This window comes from Oryzias latipes, chromosome 23, assembly GCF_002234675.1.
Source record: "Oryzias latipes chromosome 23, ASM223467v1".
NCBI classification, from domain to species: Eukaryota; Metazoa; Chordata; class Actinopteri; order Beloniformes; family Adrianichthyidae; genus Oryzias; species Oryzias latipes.
The window spans coordinates 17,185,945-17,204,970 of NC_019881.2; the positions used below are offsets into that span (position 1 = coordinate 17,185,945).

The 19,026-nt window shown below is 39.1% G+C and overlaps 1 protein-coding gene across 10 annotated transcripts in view; it reads right to left on the reverse strand.

The window, feature by feature from the left end:
• Positions 1-225: 225 nt before the first annotated feature.
• The window catches only part of anks1b (ankyrin repeat and sterile alpha motif domain containing 1B), a 205,723-nt gene continuing 186,922 nt past the window's right edge, over positions 226-19,026 (reverse strand). For 2 of the 10 annotated variants that reach the window (XM_023952553.1, XM_023952563.1), the window contains 9 exons: positions 17,922-18,125; positions 16,512-16,637; positions 12,531-12,602; positions 9,768-9,854; positions 8,329-8,469; positions 8,060-8,227; positions 3,632-3,739; positions 2,323-2,414; positions 226-1,349 (listed from right to left, as the gene is read on the reverse strand). In XM_023952553.1, the coding sequence (XP_023808321.1) occupies positions 1,301-1,349; positions 2,323-2,414; positions 3,632-3,739; positions 8,060-8,227; positions 8,329-8,469; positions 9,768-9,854; positions 12,531-12,602; positions 16,512-16,637; positions 17,922-18,125 (1,047 nt within the window). In that variant the 3' untranslated portion in view covers positions 226-1,300. Of the gene's footprint in view, positions 2,415-3,631; positions 3,740-8,059; positions 8,228-8,328; positions 8,470-9,767; positions 9,855-12,530; positions 12,603-16,511; positions 16,638-17,921; positions 18,126-19,026 lie in introns of all 10 variants that reach the window. The other 8 variants (XM_023952556.1, XM_023952554.1, XM_023952555.1 and 5 more) reach the window with 8 other exon arrangements.

The window sequence follows — 19,026 nt, forward strand, 5'->3', positions numbered from 1 at the left end:
TGAAATATTTACTGCTGAGTCATCCTGAGGGCAGGAGTTGTGTTTATTAAAGACAGATGATCATCTTATTATTTTACATTTAAAGGGCCAGATGTGAATATCTCCATCTGGTTAGAGACCTCTGTCACTGCCTCAGGGGACGTGAAGTAAAAATAACCTAAAACTTTGATATTTTTTGTAGAGAAACAATGTTTATGGTGAATTTTGGAGAAAGTAACAGACAAGTATGGTTGCACAAGTCGGATTTTATTTATTGTGCTTTACAGGGATATAAATAATGGCAAAAATTACAAAAATTAGTGTGCTGGAAGCCCAAGCCTATGTACATTAGTTGATCAACAGTGATGTCACCAAATGTCTCCACTCAAAACACAAGCTCAATAATCAGTCACTCTTTCAATTATCCAACTTTTATTTTGGTACCTTTATTTTTTTTTTCCAGTGCCATGTTCTGCAAACCCCTTTGTTTCTTTACATGTATGAACAATGAGTTGGCAAAATATCTATGTACATTTTGTAACCGGATGATGTCTCATCCAAATAATACAATAATACTGCTTTTAAAATAGTCCATCTGCAAGATAAGAGCCCCATGAGAAATGAAGGTTGACCTGATCTAAGTGTTAGCAAGCAACCTCTAACATTCACTCTCTGTACATATATGAACATCTAGACTTGATTTTTTTTTTAAAGGATTTTCATTATTATCCCGCCCAAGGTTTTTATCTCAGCATGTTATAGAAAAATATTGTAACATTAAGACAACAGTTGACAAGAATTGCACAAGAATAATCATCATGGTAATATAATACTCTCATATTAAACATTAAAATGTCGGGCAATATGAATAGAATACGTTCGATGCGGTTTTATTCATGAGAAACCTTTTGCATCTTGAGCGTGTAGTTGCAGCTGGTCCAATCATATAGACACGCTTGTGCATATGTATTTTCTGACTTCAAGGAAAACAAAAACAAAAACGTAGCTATCCTGGCACCCATGCCCACCCAGGCTTATATCATCATCATGTCTCTGGAGATGCTGACCCACAAAAGTTCAAAGGTTATGTGCATAAAACAGATCCAGCTGCAGAAAGTTGAGGCTGCTTTCATATAAGTGTACATTCAGAGCAGACGGTCGTCTGTTAGGATGCAGTCCTGTTAGTGCGCATCTACCAGTCCACTGTTTACTGTGACAAGCATGTTAAAAAATCTGTAGTCAACCTTAAACGATGGAGTAGCATCCATGTTTGGAGTCCTTTTTGCATTGTATGTGTGACAACTTCCATGTTTAGGGCAGGCTACATTCTTTGCATTCCACAGTAATAGACATGAGCGTCCGGCATTGCCCTGCAAACGAGATGACATCACTTATCGAGAAAGCCCCCACAGGCCGCCTCCTCCACGGCGCCCCTGGTCAATCCAAAATAGCCAACATGCGTCTCACAAGCCACATGCTTTAACCCAAAACAAGCTTTTGTTTTTAAATTTCTTTTTAAAAAGGGCAGGTTTGATTAGACTAACTCCAAACATCCAGAAAAGTATCAAAGAAAACAAAAAGAAAAAGTCAGTACTTCTGTGTCACAGGCCTACGTTTAAGTCTTACCTTTAAAAGAAAATCACAAGCCTTTTAGTATTTCAAAAACTATCAAAGAACATGAAGTACATTCGAGTAGCCTGCTGGCTGAGCCAGTGTTACTCAAAGATACCCTGCGGTATTTCGCTTTTTCAGAAGTATCTTCCCTCTAGTTGGAGTTGTCATGTTCAGACAACTCCCGTCTTCAGTGCCAGCTCCCACTGCGCCCAACAGATAACTAAACCGCCGTTATGGCTCGTACAGCAGCACATGTCATTCAAGTTGTCAAAGGGAGTCAGACAAAGGGTCGAAGAAAAAAAAATAAGACCGCTAAAGGAGAAAAAAAAAAGGAGACACACAGCCAAGAAGCGTAGAGTGGAGAACATTTGATTGTATGCTGACTGAGAATCGGAGTCGACCGTTCTCCCTATAGTGAAGTGCACTACAGCTCTGGGTTCAGAGGTCATGCGTCAGCCCGGAAGGATGAGGCCAAAGAGGTGGGGGGAGAGGTGCAGAAAGAAAAGGAGTTAAAACACAGCGCCAACCGTCATCATGCAGCGGACAGTCTCAGCTAACAGGGGCGGGGCGGGGTGTGTTTTTTGTTTTTCCGCCGGTGAAGTGACGCGGCGGCGTGCGCCGCTTGTGCCCAACTCCGGGGCACAGCCCCAATACAGGGCAACCTCTGAAAGGCACACATACACGGGAGTGGACAAGGCGGGTGTATGTTAGAAAATAGTGGTCTCGTACTTGGTGTTGACTCCTCTTTTTGCCTCCTGACCTGGCTCCACAATCCACGGCACATTGGCGTGTCCCTTTTGGTCCATTGATGGCTGCTCCATCTGGTTCAAAAAGAGGCAAAAGATTTGAGTGATTTAGAACGGCAAACATAGCTGGCAGCTTTAAAGGCAAACAGCATTATTGGTTTGTCATTGAAAGTTTCAAACCATTGAAAGTTTATTTGCTTAGAATGCTGCTGCTTTGTGGTATCTTTTGTTTGTTTGCAATTTTTCTTAACAGATCAGCAACAAAAACAAAAAAGTACCAAAAATCTAATTCCAGAGTTTATAAATTACAGAAAAAAGAGAAGTTCTTGACAAAATTCCTGCACAACCAAATCTTTTGAATTAAGAACATTTTATTTGTGGTACGACTAAACTTTGGCCTCACTTAACTTAATCCTAGTATGTCGACTTATTTAGTATTTTTTTCTATTGGTGTCAAATGAATGCCTTAGTCCCACTGGCCGTTAGTGGGTCAAAAATGGGAAAATCTGTATGAGTACACAGGAAATTTTAAGATCGTAGACCACTGTGACAGGCATGCTGCGACCAACAGGTCATAGTTAACACTTAAACAACACGTACGGCTAAGTAAAGATTAGGTAGGCAAGACGTGTCGTCCAGATTATTATTTTGTCAGCTGAAACACTGCACAGAATCTAGGAAATCAGATAGAACATTGTGTGGGCGTCCTACGAGCACTTGCGTATCACCTGCACACCCTGTACGTGCAACATTTGTGCGTGATTAGTATGGAGCTGCAGTGTGTGATTCCTCGTAACCCTTGTGCTATCCTAGGCACTTTAACATTGGGAGTTGGGTCATCTAGACCCACTAGACAGTGCGCTGAACCTTTTTTCTTCAATGATTTGTGATCTTCACTGGTGTTCATGGATTACATGAAATCTTTCCACCTTTGTCATGGTAGGGAGAACACGTCAATGTTAGGGTGGGGTCATCTAAGATAGCACAAGGGTTAAAGACACAGTCTAACATTCTCTGGCTAGAGGTTTGGTTGTCGCAGTGGAAAAACAAAAGCACCGAAATTGAAGCATAAATGCTCTTTGATGTAAAATGATGCCGGTTGGCGTTGTGAGACTGGACCTTTCTTTACGTCTGTAAAAATGAATAGAGTGATGGAGGTAATAACCCAGAAGTGTGGAAAAACTGCAAACAGAACACACAAAATGCAGACTGAAAGGAAGTAACTTACAGATCATGTTTTCTCCATAAAGAGAAGAAAAAAGGATGGAAAAAAACAGAAGAGCTTAAAGGACCTGTAACTGAGCTTTGTGAGGAGGATGGAAGAGGCGAGGAGGGTGAAGAGGGGGCCGGTGAGGGGTGTAAATGTGGCCCAGTGACCAGCGGCTGGAAGGAGACATGACCTATAGGAACAGAGTCCATAGTGGTCAAAGTAGGCCAGCTGAGCAACACGCTTCCAAAGCAGCACGACAAAACCAGGGCAAAGACAACGCAGCTGCATAGCAACAGGGAAAGGAAACACCTCAGCATCAACGGACACGAGCGTTAGTGCTTAGCCAAAGTCAAGCTGGAAACAGCAATGTTATGCCACATTTAAACATGGAAATCCTACATAGCAACACTCCAACCAATACAAGGATGGAACAGCAAGAGACGTTGAAAGCCTCTATAAATCCCTCTCTTTTTTTTGTAATCGTTACATTCACTGCAGTTATTCTTGTATTATCTGCTGATCAGCCAACAAAGAAAACTACAAGGATCATTTTCTATTATGAACTTAACAAGCATCCGTCACAGCCTCGGAATTATGGGAAGGTCATATAAACTATGAAAATGAATTTACAAGTAAGCCATATATGCTTTTGAGTCTAGACTGCTAACCACCAACCCAAAAATAATGTGGTAAATTCATTAAGTCAGATCATTTAGATCACAAAGGCGGGAAGAGCACTTCTGAGTAACACTATAAAAATGATCCGTTTCAGCGAGTTAACAAATCCTTAATGAACTGGTTATAAATGTGCCTTAATAGATGATTGAGGGCCCAGGTTGTGCCATATCCACACCACCATTGGGTTGTTTGTGTGTTTATATACAAATTCAGTGCACCCAGAAGCCTATGGGGTTTTGGAACAAGGTTGAGGTACTGCGGCGACGCCTGAAGGGATGAGCCGAAAAGACAACAAAGCTATAAAAATGACTATGTCCCCTTGAGTCTGTCACTGCAAAAAGCTGCTAACCACCAACCCAAAATTGTTAGTACTAAGTAATGACTTATTTATTTACTTATTTAAGTGTTAGTATTAGTGTTATAAGTTTTATTTGGACGTTATTCTAAAGTTGGAAATGTTCCTCATTTACTAACATTTAATAAATTAGGAATAGCTGCAACTTTAATAACAACAACCCAGCAACCTATATAAACTAGTAACTAATACTTAGTTATTGAAAAGGCATTATATAGTAACATACTACCAGCTTGTTTATGATCGATTAATAAGGTACAGATATAAATCGTCAAGTCAATGATAACTCACTAAGGCTTCTTGGTCATCGGCTATCCCTAAGGGTCAATTATAAATCCTTACTAAACTGTTATTTTACAAGTCACTTATAAATCATTTAGCTAACAGTTTATTAAGGATTTATTAACTAGCTAAAACATAATTATTATGAAGTGTTATCCGCTTTGGCCATGCTGCAGATACATACAAAGTTAAGGCTGTTACTCCAAGTTCATAACGGTGGAGAAATGTTGGGTGGAACGATCATTGAAGATGCAAAGCAAAAATGCCAAGAGGGTGTGAGGGACCTGAAACAAAGCAACCACGCGTTACTGTAAAACACAGGGAGCTGCCGCAGGATGAAGATTATGGCCAGCGGATGGCAGGAATATTAAGTGAATCCTGCAGTATCTCTGCTTTGCTGCGCACCACGAGCCATTAACTACCCATACACACACACACACACATGCGTGGGGTAAGGAAAAGCACAATTAATCGTAAATGTAATGGCTGCAGACGGAGCAGATTGTGTTTACAGACACGATCGTCCATCATCTCAGCAAGCACAAGACCACTCACTAACACTTTTGCTCTTTAGCTTTCCATCTTTGTAACATTTCATCTCAATATAATCACATATTCCCCTGGAATTCTTTCCTCTGTGATGTGATCTGCATTAACACTGCATCAACTTTTTGGATAGATATCAGAAGTATCCAGAAATTAGTCTTAATTTGGTTTAGAGACTAACATAAAGTGATGAAATCAAATGTCTTTTTTACTCTCAGTTTTTATCCTGGGTCAGAGTCACGTGACTGCAGAGACTTTACCAGGATATTGTTGCCATGCCCCTTCCTTGTCAGGAGGAGAGAAGCCTCTCCAAAGTGGGTTAGAGAAACTATTTTAAAGCTGTGTTGAGCTAATCTCGTGTTGACAGGTTTACTGACAGACTTTGTGGTGCTGTGGCTGCAGGGGGCATGACACATTTATACTGAAATCCATCTAAGTATGTGGGAGACCAGGATATATCCATCACAAAGAAGAGATAGGCTTTTTATAGCACGACTTATTTTGAGCCATTTGAGTAACACGACTGACAAAGAGACGTAACAGTAATAAATAGGACAATTGAACAATAAACAATAAAATAAGCAGAAATTCTTTAGGTTTATTATATAGTTGGATATACTGGGACGTAAAAGTGTATGATGTAAGACTGGGCATAACTTCTTTGAAAGAAATAAACATGAATGCAACGTTTGTTTGACATTTGATCTGTCTGTTTTGATTTTCTCTATTTCGAATATGATTTTGCTTTGCCTTGAATACGAAATTTACCCTGTTAAGTTATATTAAGACACAAAACATCGATTCAACAAAGTGCACATGTGTACTGACTACCACTAGAGAGAACATCAGGAATAAAAGACGCCTCTTCTTTTCTTTTTTTAACTTGTCCGGTCCAACAGCTGAGCACACAGATGAGAGCTGAAGGCTCTAGTGCTGGACATATTTTACTGTTACAATAGGGGCTATGAATCTTCTGACACACAAGGTGTATATTTGAATAAACACCTTTTGTAATTTAGGCTAAATCTTGTTTATATTGATTACATTTATGTCCTTTTTTGTTGTTCAACCTGACGGAAAAGAAGAAGAGGAAAGAGGGGAGGGATGTTGGCGACGAGGGGTAAGGGCACAGAAGAAAGGGGGAAGAGGGGATTAAGGAAATCTGGAGGACGATTACAGAAACCTCTTCAAACAATCAGGCACTGAGGAACAATTTAAACATTTTATAAACAACTTTAGTGGTTTTATTTTTTAGCATTATTTAATAATTTTTTGTGTTGCAAGAAATAGTCGCCGACCCTCATGTTGCAGCAGTGACAACATGAACAAAAGACGCCATATTTTAGAGAACAATAATATACTTTAATACAGTAATACACTTACACAACATTTAGGGCTGTGTGGATAAAGTTACAACAAAACGATCTCGCCATTTGTCAGCAAAAAATATCAGAAAAAAAGAAGAATGCTGGATATTTTAATCCTTAATATGTAATATATATTTTTAACCAGCGCCGCAGTAGGCAGTCAGTTACTGTAGCCCCAAGCTAGCTTACTATTTTGTGTTTTTGTTTCGTTTGTGCTTTTTTATTTTCTATTTTCTCTCGTTCAATGTTTTTTTAGACGGACATGTACTTTTTCTGTTTTTATACATGATGAGTGTAAATGCGTTTCAGACCACTTCTGGGACTGAAGCGGTCTGCGGATCCAGTGTTTACGTTTGAGAACGCATAATCGAACAGACTGGCATCCATATGAGTACACTTTATCTACCTGCACACCACCTAAAGGTTGTCACACAGCAATGCGACGGCCTCTATGGAGCCCAATGCAAACAGACCTCATCAATCAGCCAAGTTTGTAGGAGACTACAGGGACAGCAAGACCAAACGGGCGCTTAACAGATCAAATATACACACACACCTTTGCCACTTTGTCTACTGGACCAAGACACACACAGAGCAGCACAAAGAAGTGTCAGAGAAAGCTGTGAAACCAACTGCAACACCTGGAAGAAGACTGAAAGAAGCAGCGATGGAAGACTGGGATGGATCCATATGGATGGATTATGGAGACTCCAATGAAAATGGGGGTTAATTAAACGCTTGTAAGAGCTTTTCGCAAAGAAGCAAAGATAAAACGATTCACGACAAATCCTGGGTTGAAAGGTAAATTCAGAAAGTTCAAATTCATCCTGAAGGACAAGCGCAGACAGTATTTTTTTTAATGCAAGCTATTGGTTCCTTAACCCTTTGACATTTTTTCAACCATTGATGTAACTTTTCCAGTGGATTCTGAAGGTGATATGCAAAGCTGCCTTTCTCCAGGTCAGAATCAGCTGACTCATGTTGAAAGAGGTAAACTACATCAAAGAGCATGTGTTATTTAGGTGTTGTTGGCGACATTTCTGCCGTTAAAGGGTTAAATATGCTGTGTTTTATTCTGATCTGAATTAGAAGTTAGATTTATTGTCTTGCTTTCCCTGTATTTGAAAAAACCTTTAAAGAATACAGGGCATTCAACAAATGAAATGATAATTTTACCAACTTGAATCCCAAATCCTCAAAGTTCTGCCATCAGAGCGTCTGGACTGTAGCGTTTTCCTTCAGGATGCATTTGCCCTCAGAGGATATCTACGTTTTTACTCACTGATTTGCGGATGTTAACTCTGGGCTTGGGGACGGGTTTGTTGGGTTTGCTGTCAAAGCTTTCTGGGAGCGTGGACGATCCGTGACCACTCTTCCTGGCCTGCAAGGCCAACTGGTAGGCCACTTCGAATGCTTGACCAAGCGTCAGGATGATTTCATAGGCCAGGTTCTGAAGAAAAAAGGAAAAAAAAAGGAGAAATGAGAGACCAAAGGGAAATAAAAAATTGCCTTAAGCCTCAGTGAGCCTTTAATGAGAGCTTCAGCACTGACCACATCAAACGCAGTGAAGACATGGCAGTAGTGGTGACTGGATTTGAGGTCTTTGGTGATGTAAGCAAAAGTAGACAGATCTTCCGGGTCCTGAGCCGCACACGAGATGTTACGAATCTCATGCTCTGCAATTATGTTCTGCTGGAATACGAAAAAAAGAAACAAATAAGTGCTGTAATGTTTTTTCATCTAAATTTTCTTTTCAGTAAAAAAAAAATACAAGATTTATTATTCTTTCTAAGACTTTATAACCATCAAACTATTGGTTTGAAAATATCTTGTTTTTAATTGATTAATTTGTCACACAAAAAAACTAAGTTTGGTAGTTAAAGCTTTCAATCCACTTAGATCACAAAAACAAGTTTTAAATTAAAGACTTAAACCTGACCAAACCACTTAAAGAGAGGTATAAGAGTATAGAGATGAACTAAATCTAAGCCATGAATAAACAAAATTGAAGTAAAATAGCGGATTTTACAGAAAACATACAAAGTAATCTTTTTTTTAACCTGTTGATTTAGTTATCTCACCTGGCACCTAAGACTATTCCTGATATACAAATTGCCTGATAACTATAGTTTTCCAAGACAAAGTTTCTGCAGAGGGGCAGTAGTTCATTAGAAATCTACTTCTGAATTGTGGGCGGGACGGTTGGCATGGAGCATTACCCCCCCCCCCCCCCTTCCCCTCTCCTTTGCTAAGAGCTCAGAGCAGGGAGTTTGTAGCCCACCCAGCGTATTTTCTACTTCCCACAAATAAGCTTTTTTTCAAAACTGCATTTTTACGTCTGCACCTGATTCAACACGTTTTGAATCAAGAAATACGAAGAAATAAACGTCTTAATATATGTCCTCTATCATCAGAAAATGCCACAAGTTAAAAACCCAATTTTTCAATTTTTATGGGAGAGGACCTTTGAAATCAACAATCATCTGTTTTTTACCTAAATAAGATAAAACCAATGACCACATTTAGAACCTACACACATTTCTTTTAAAGTTTCTTATTGTTAATTACAATTTTACTTAAATTCAGGATCACCGAGTTTTGATCTTTGCCTCAGTAGTATATATTTGAATGTTTTATCGTTTAGAAATGACAAAATATTCCCAGAAATCAAAGGTTTTGAGTGGATTTTAATTAATGGAAGGAATAGCAAACGTGTTTAAAATTCAAAGATGTGGATCAAAACAGTCAAAATTACAGAAGCTGGTACAGTTCGAGTTCTTTTTTTGTGTTGTCTAATATTCAACTTGGCCTAAAGTCAATCTATTTATGTGATGTTTTATTTGGAGTTTTCCCTTTTTCCTGAACACATGTTTGTGAACTGTGAAACAGTAATAAAAAGCTGTCTATTTTTTACACCTCTGAATGTCAGTGGTGCTGAGTGACCTTTATGTGTTATTTACTGTAGGTGTTGCTGGAACTCTGCACGTCACCTTATTTGTGGCGTCAATGAACTTGACTCCTTTGTAGGACACAGAGAGCACAATGGTTGGGACTTTCTTCATCTGTTCTGTCGACTTCTTGGAGCGGCCAGAGAAGAACATGTGGAAACAAAATGAAGAGAAGCAACAGCGGCTCATGAACTTTGAACTCTTTGGAGGTTCACATTATAAAAAGCAACACTTGTGCTGTTCGGTTGGAAAGGTTTTCTAAATATTTCTTCTGCTCAATTTTTAAAATCACAAGATCTCCAAGGTTCAAGAGTGTCTATTTTTTATTTTAGGGCACAAGAAATCAAATCAAATCGAGCAAGATTCCTACTTTGGTAGTGTTTACAAATCCATCTCTAGAACCTCCCTCCTCATTAGGCATCTTTACTAAAGATGTTATTCAGTGAGGAGCTTTGCATTTACATAGAATATTCCCCCTGCTGTCATCTTATCTGTCCCAAGTATTTGAAACCATGAGCCACGTTCCATTCTTGTATCTCTAGCATAACTCGTCTTCTTTGTTGACTATCAACAATCTTGACTTGGCCCAAACCTTAACTCTTCTCTCTCCTGGAATCCACTGCCTGCCGTCTTTGTCTAATCTTCTATTTACGGTTTTGTATATCTATTTCTGCTGGTGGTGAGAGGCTGCAGCTCGACCCTGTCAAGATGAGGCAGAGCGGAAAAGCTGACAAAAGCAGCTTTGAATACGCCTGTGAAGTTGGAATTTACACATCCACACTTCGTAGTTGTCAGAGAGGTGGAAGTAAAAACACAAACTGGGATCCGTGCAGGCGAGCAACAAGAAGGTAGAGAAGAAACATATATAAAACGAGGTACATGTGATGTGCACGTCATTGCTCCCTAGTGCAGCTGGGGAAAATGGAAATCAAAAAACATGTCCTATGATTGTTGAAGCACCATTAGATAAGAATGTGAGATAAACTGAATGGACAAGTTAGGAAAGAGAACAATTTAAAATAAAACATAGCAAAAAAAAATCCTTATGCAAAGTAGATTATGAGAAAAACAAACAAAAACCAAAATGTAAAGAGATGCAGCTCTATTTAAGGTTGTTGGGGGTAAAAGAAAGAAAAATGGACTTTAAAGCACCAAGAAAAACAGTAATTCTAATAGAATCTTGTGCGGAGTTGCAGAATTACATCAGGTTTGTTTGTTTTTATTATGGACGTCAGAAAAATGCAGTAAGGTGCATTACGTTTAACAATCTTTACTAGACAATTATAGATTAGAAGTGTAGAGCTACGTTCACAGGCCTTGGCAATATTATGGACGTCAGAAAAATGCAGTAAGGTGCATTACGTTTAACAATCTTTACTAGACAATTATAAATTAGAAGTGTAGAGGTACGTTCACAGCAGTGACGTGCAGTCAGGAGAGGCAGGTGAGGCACAGCCTCACCTGTCATTATGGGAAGAAAAGAGAAAAAATAAATTCAATTATTATATTTAATCAGTAAGTTGTGCTTTGCGGTCATTTTCCATTTAAATGTACCATTTTTGGGTGTTTTTTCTTTTCAAAATCGCTGAATTCCCCGCATTTGCCGTTCAGATACTAAGTGACCTGCGATGAGGCACCAGCCCGCTGAGCCTCACCTTGGATTGCGCAATACCTATGCAGTCAGACGGTACTGCTGTCTCTCTGTATGTCGGTTCAATCACTTGTACTATATGAGCTGAGTTTAAATAATTTAGCAGATGTATATGATGCACAGTGCTTGTTTTTATAAATAACTGTATGTGAGGGACGTGTTTCTTGTGCTGAGCGCTAAACGACGGCGAAAAAGCCGCTGGGTGAGGCCAGACATTCTCGTGCCTCATGTTGCAGTTCTCGTGCCTCATGTTAGGGGGCGCCGGTGAGCCCTGAGATTATGACGCTAAAAATACTAGAAGAAGTGATAGCAAGCGGCAAGTCATTTTCTTCAGAAGGAGCGGCGTATGGACTTTATTTACAACTAAAGGTAAGACGATAATAACGTTTGTGCTTTTTTCTATGCTGCAGTTTGTATATGAAAAAAAACATGTTGAAATTATATTTTAAACAAAACGTTAACTGTTGTCAATCAAATGGTGAATAAGTTACTCAGTTATTTATACTCATGGTTCATATGTTTGTAAATCTGACTGATGACGTCAGTGCCTCACCAGCCATTAACCTCACCGCACGTCACTGGTTCACAGGCCTTGGCAATGAGCGATCAAGCGACCACTTTAAATGAAAAGTCCATGTAAATGCACATGAATGTGCGTTTTGGGATTCTGCGTTCTAAACTCTTGCATTCACACATTGTTTCGCCAGTTTTTAAGTCAATTTTGGGGCTTTACATACAAAACGGGCGGTTGTCGAACACGAATTGAAAGTGACACCAGATTGAACTTTGACCAACGAGGGTCTTGGATTTGATAGTGACACATGCATGGCGTCCTTTTTGATTCCCAGAAGTACCAACTGTTCGAAAACTGATCATGAAATTATTAATTGGGGTTTGTGCCCAGCTGGAATTCTATGACAACAAATATATCAGAGTACAGCTGTGAAAAAAAAGACTGGAGCAAGATTCGTGAGATTTGCACTGCTTTGACATTTCACAACAAACTTCTTCCAACTGCAGATACATGTGCTAGTTTATCGGGTAGCGGTAGTTCAGTGTGAACCCCGCATGATAAAAAAGCACAGGCGTCACATGCCTTTTGTGAACAAACTAGTTATAAATATCCCATAAAAGTTTGTGAGGCAGAATCTTACCCTCATTTTTGCACAGGCATCTTGTGTTGACTCTGTTCCTCTCAGCTCTTTAACCAGCATGGAGCCCAGGTACTGTAGAGAAGACACACAGATGCAGCAGATTCATGACATTATACTCTAGTTACTCCATGATATCTTTGGAATGTTATGAGATGAGATGTTAAAAATGTTTTCAAATATTAACCTCAATGTAAATTTCATCAAATAATCCAGAACAGGCCCTGTTCTGTTTTTAGCTGCTCGTATTCATCTGCATTTTGATGAAAAGTACCACCTACATTCAGATCTGTTTGCAGATGGACTGCAGTGGAAACGACTGAGTTGCTGTCTAGCAGCGGGAAGAGCCATCTGCCGTGAACTTTTTCTGTTTTGATGAAGACGATTGTGACGAACGAGTCACGGGGGAAATCACTGTTTCCACCAGAGATGCTTCTGTTTAGCTGGTCTGTAACCACAGCTTCCAGCAAAAGACGATGTTGTGATCGTGATTAAATGTTCTGAGCCTTTTTAAATGATGAGGGACCTAACTGAAAAACCCCCCGAAATTAACCATAACTTTATTCAAAATAGAGTTTAAATATCCCTTAAAAGTTTAGTTTTCGTAAACTTTTTTTATTTTCTTTTGCTTGTTTATAAGTATTTATTAAGACTGCAAACGCTGTCTGACAGTAATTACTGAGAACTTTTGCCTCCTTTCGGGTCATTATCTTTGCTCTTTGTTGCTTCCATCTAAATGAGAGTTGGCTGTCAGTGTTTAAAGTTTCTAAAGTAATACTTTAGTTGTTACCCATAGCAACTGAAACAGCTGCACAGGTTATCAAGTTGAGCTATTTTAAATATAGCCCTGTGTATTTAGATCATTTGTTTTTTATCACCAAGCAGAGACTCAGTCATATTTTCAGCAACATCTATTTTGTTCCAGAGCAGAATGAGGTCATCTGGAGTTTTAATACTTTGTCTTAAGCCAAGCTTACAACATTATATCAGCGTTATGGGACAGTTTCTGGCTCACATTCTACAAATTCTAGCTACACACTGACCAAAGCTGTTCACCATGTCTTGATGAAAGTAGGATGTACACAAACACAAGTCCTTCATTAGTTTTCTAAATCTGACGTCTCTGTATGACTGTACTGAGGTCAGCTCCAACTAAAATACTCTAAAGGTTTAAGCGTCATCCTTGATGCTTAAATGTTTACTGTTGTCACCATTAGTATGTTAATGTCAGTTTAGGTTTTATAATTGGAGACTCTAGCACCAACGGCTAAATGTGCACGGGAACCATTTTTAGAAATAAAGTCAGATGAGATTTCCTCTCTATTGAAAATGCAGGTAATGTGTTTCCATTTGTTTTTTTGTAAAAAGCAAAAGAAGTCCAGGGTTTTTCTAATTCTGCCAAAATATGAATTAATGTTGTGATGTGAAAAAGATTGAATTTGTGGTGTAGAAGCTAGCAAGCCACAAGCTCCCTGCTCCGCTCCATCCCGATGCATCCACTTGTAGACAAATAGATCCGTGTGCGTCTTTGTTTTCCTAGTCTAAGCGGGAATCTGGATCAAAACCGTACGGCTGCATAGCTCCATAGCTGATCATGTTAGGTTGGGGATGTGAGGGACTGTGAGCTAGCAGCAGAAATGCATGATAAAAAAGAAAAAAAAACATACAAGTCGCTCCGGAGTAGAAGTCGCAGGTTTAAGAAAAAAGTCCAACATTTATAAACAAATTCGAGCTTGGCTTAATGCTGCACTCACACCAAATGCGATTCATGCATCAAATTTGCATCTGCTGCCTCTTTGACGCGCGTCAAATTTAATGCTCAGAGCTTCTCCAAAAATGTTTTCATAAATCAGATGATCCCACTGCAGGTGGAGACTGAAGTTTTTAGCCTCATAACTACATGGAGGCTTTGACTGTATGTTTTTGACTATGTTTTAAAAAAAAAAAAATCACAAATAAGTCACTCCTGAGTATAAGTCGCACCCCTGGACAATCTATGAAAATTTTACTCCAGAAAATACAGAAATTAGTTTAGATGATTTGCTCTAATACAAAATGACTAACAGTTTAAGGAGTTTCAGGGTTAAACAATTTGATTTGGAAAACATTCTGAGAACACTCCTGCAAATCTGTTGTCCATTTTACAAAACACACATGTATTTATGGAATGAATTAACATAAATTATAACATCCTGAGCTTTCCGTTCATGTTGACCTAAATGAGAGAACCAGAACATTCTCCCTACTAGCCCACACATCACAATGTTTAACCAACTGCCCAGTAAATTATCTTTGTACAATTGTTTGAAGTCTAACAGTGCATTTTTGAGAAACTAGTCATCTAAGGTGTGAAAAGGAGATGAGGCACTCCGTGTGTGTTTCTTTGGAGCATTTGTAATAGAAGTGTTATTTATTAGTGTAGCCGAAACAGGGAACAGCAATTGTGTTGAATTAGTGCAGGATGGTCACTGCAGCATGACATTAAAACCATTGACTGTATATGAGAACTGGACTCAGTGACTCCACCCCCCCTTGTGTTCCAAACAGGAAGTACCTGCAGGTTCCAAGAAGCCAAAATCCTAAAAAAGTCTATTGAGAAATAAACAGCTATTAGACAATCATTATATTTGTCAGAATAACCATTCTTGCTCTGCTCCCATTTTTAACATCTTCTTGACAATCTAATGTTTTTTTCATGATAATCTTTCTTTATTGCAAGTATTTCAAGTTACAAACTGATCTGCCTCAATAAGAGTATGTGTTGTCTGCTGGCCCCCAGGTCCAGCATTTAAAATGATTGGTTGACACGTTTTGTGTAAACCAATGTGGACTTCCAACAAGCTCGCTGCTGGTTGGCAAGAGTGGTTGCCATAGAAATGTTGACCTATGGGACCAATCACTGCTTACTGACGACGTTTAGACGAAGACACCCCGCATGAACCCGCTCAGTCCAGTTCACTTATACAATCAATGATCAAAACCTTATGACAAAGAGTTTGAGCATGAATCACAAAAAATGAGGTCTTATAAGTGTTCTGTCATCCAAAAAAAACGACAATAAGTGACCATCCAACAGTGTCATTAGAAATGAAAAGAGAAAAAGGTATGGTGTTTTCAGGCATTCACATTTATGGACTATGGTTCTGCACAAAGGTTCTTAGTAGAGCAGAAACTAAAGTTTTTGTGAAAACATTTTATATTTGGTTAAATCAAAAGGTATTTGAGAAAACCAAAGAACCTGCAACTAAAACTCCTACAGACAGCCTGAGGTAAAAACTTACTCTAATTTATAATCTTAAAAGCTTCCAGATGTGCAGTGTCCCAACTTCTACATTTACCTCATTAAATCTTTATTCAGTGTACTTTATGCCTTACTTTGCTTCAGTGCGCTGCTTGTAAGCACTAGATGAATAAATAAAAGTACAGAAAAACACTGTAAAAACCGGATGTGGAGCAATCTCTTCTTTATGTTGTTGAGCAGAAGTCAAGTGAAGTTAAAAACCCATTTGTGTTATTGCAGCTCAATTACGACCCATTTGAGCAAGAACAATGTTCTGTTCTGATTTTCATTAAACATAAAATTCAATTTCTTGCCAACATGAACATCTTTGCAGTGACTTAGCAAATCAACATGGGTCTGACTAACCAATTATCTCGCTCAGCCTTAAATTTATTGTAGTCGGCACAAAAGCTAGGAATACAAAGCTGCATCTGTGGTAACATAGATATGTAACACCTTTTTATATAACTGCCAAAGGTCTATATTTACCAAAGCTACCAGAAGAACCGAGTGCAAACTGACTGAAGTGAGGGCACTGATCCTTCCTACCTCCACTGTGCTCCAGCTTTCTTAGCTGCTTTTCTTTGCCACAATTTGTAGCTTTCATGGGCTTATTTTAAAAAGAATGGTCTTGAAATGAACAGGGAGTCAGTTATTTAACAGATGCTTGTAGACATCATGTAGTGAAGGGATAAAAGACTTACGTAGGCTTCATAGTCACAGGACTGAAAGATGAGTTTCTCTGGATGATGTTGCCAGTACTGCACAGGAGTGGAGGAGGTGGCCTCGTTGGGCGGACGCAGAGTTATGGGTTCACACCATTCACCAGCCTGAAACAACAAACACTTGCACATCAGGACATCCGAATGATCAGAAAAGCCTGCATGTTTGGACTTGACGTTAAAAAGACTGAATTTGAAGACTTGACCTTGTCTAAAAACGGTGGACTAAATTCATGATTTTCCAGATGCAATTGTACATTATAGAGACTTTACTTGGTTACATTTTTATCAACTTTTATGAATTTCCATCTGCACAATACATAACTGTTCACACTCGTTTACAAGATAAACCAGATTAATTTTATGTTGTTAACCAAGAAATACCCAAACCATGGATGGAAAAAAAAGGTCTATTTTAAAAGAAGCATTCAGTTAAGATGGTTTTCAAAGGTGGCTGTTAAAGTTAGCTTCAGTAATTGATCTCTTAATTCAAAGAGAGAAAGATTTGGGTGAAAATTCATCCAGAGCCCTGTGACAGTGACTCCTGAGATAATGGCACAGAGGACACATCTAACCTCCCACCTCTTTTACAAAGCTGACTCATCAGTGCCACCTCAGAGTGTCGTTTTTGGAGAAGGGAAATGCACGATGACGCACACAGACTGGAGAATCAGAGGGATAACCACAACCCTGTGTTTGTCTCCAAGCATTTAGGTCCACACATTTAAAGAATATCTTTGGGTTTTCATTCTTATTGCAATGCTGCTGACACATCAAGTGTAACTTTAATTAATGTCTGATGTAAATATTGTCTTCACCTAACACTTTTTTTTAAAAGCAGAGGGTTTTGTGTTGTTCAAAAAGCCAACCGCTTTGATATTGTATTTAATATGTATGAATATTAAATTTCTACCCTGCGACAGACTGGTGAACTGTCCAGGGTGTCCCCTGCCTTCGCCCACAAGTGGCCGGGATAGGCTCCAGCAGCCCCGTGACCCCGAAAGGGAAAAACGGAATAGAAAATGAATGAATGAATGAATGAATGAATGAATATTAAATGCTTTTTCTAACTGTCAAGCCAAGAAAAAGTTTACATTTTGTTTTTAATGGCTATATTCCTTCATGTTTCTTTTTATAATAATCCTCCATCATATTAAAAAGCTGATATACTGCCTCAAAGGTTTCTAATCTTTTAATCCATTATGTATAAAGACGTTTTTTCCTTTTTTTATAGAAAGGACTAATGTGTTATTTTATAATCAGTTTTTACAATCAAACTTACAGTAATGAACCCGGGTGTTTTTATTGTGTTGATGGGTTTGTAAAGGTTCAGAAGTCGTTTTCTCCCGTCTCCATTCATCTCTTTATCCACCCCTCTCCTCCCATCCTCACCATGCTGACTTGAGCCATCTGTCGCTCCAGCTTGGATCGCGGCACGTCTTCAAAGTAGTTGTCATTGCTGCGCTGCCTGCGCCGGGCGTCAGCCTGCATGATGAGGTGCTGCACGTCCAGAGACCCACCGGCAACCCCCGCCGTGTATGCTGCTTGGCCTACAGAAGGGCTGAGCTGGGGAGGAGTGTGGTTTCCCCCGGGCTCCTGGTAGAAAATGTTGCAGGCAGGTTAGTGAGGTAGAATGAACCATGGCGGGGTTCATTCATCTTTTCATGTGCTGTCACTACTGTTGGTACATAAACAGAGCTGATTTTGTTTCCCTGCAGCTGCAGCTTCATTGCTTTCAATTGCAAAAAACTTTTCAGTAGTGGTATTATTGTGCGGATCATCAACCAATGATGCAACCAAACTTTAGGAAGACATTCAGTTGAGTATAAAACTATTTCCTTAAAAGAACCACTCTGATAAAAATTATGTTTTCAATATGTTCTAGTGGCTGTTGTGACTCAGGAGCAGACAACAAAATGTTGTTTGAAAAAGATTATAGCTGTAATGAGGAGCTACAATCGGCAGCCACAAGCTTCCTGCGCAGCTCCGTTCTGATGCATCCACTTATAGACGACTAGATCCATGTACGTCTTTGTGTTCCTCGTCTGAGCTGGTATCTGCCTCTAAACTGTACGGCTGGATAGGGCCAATGCTGCTCACCATTTTAAAGCTATGTTCATATCGCCCTCTGCAATGCACGTTCAGTGGCCACTTTCAAAGAAAAGTCTACGTAGACGCACACATGTGCTAATTTTGGGCTTCAATACTCTCTTGTTTTGACTCTCAGTTACTTTGCGCCAACAGTCCTTTCCATAACTCAGTGACAAATTTCTAATAAACAACTACTACTCTTCAGAAACTACCTATACCCTAGAAAACAACACAGGTTTTTTTTATATATTGGCTAAAAGCGGCATTATCCTCACAACAGTAGGAATGCTTTAACAATAGATTAAAAGATGATCAGAGTGGGACTTTAAAACTGTTGAGATTTAAATGTCTATTTTTATATCTGGTAGGTTTGTTTATCTCGAGTGAACTGCTCATCAACTCAGAG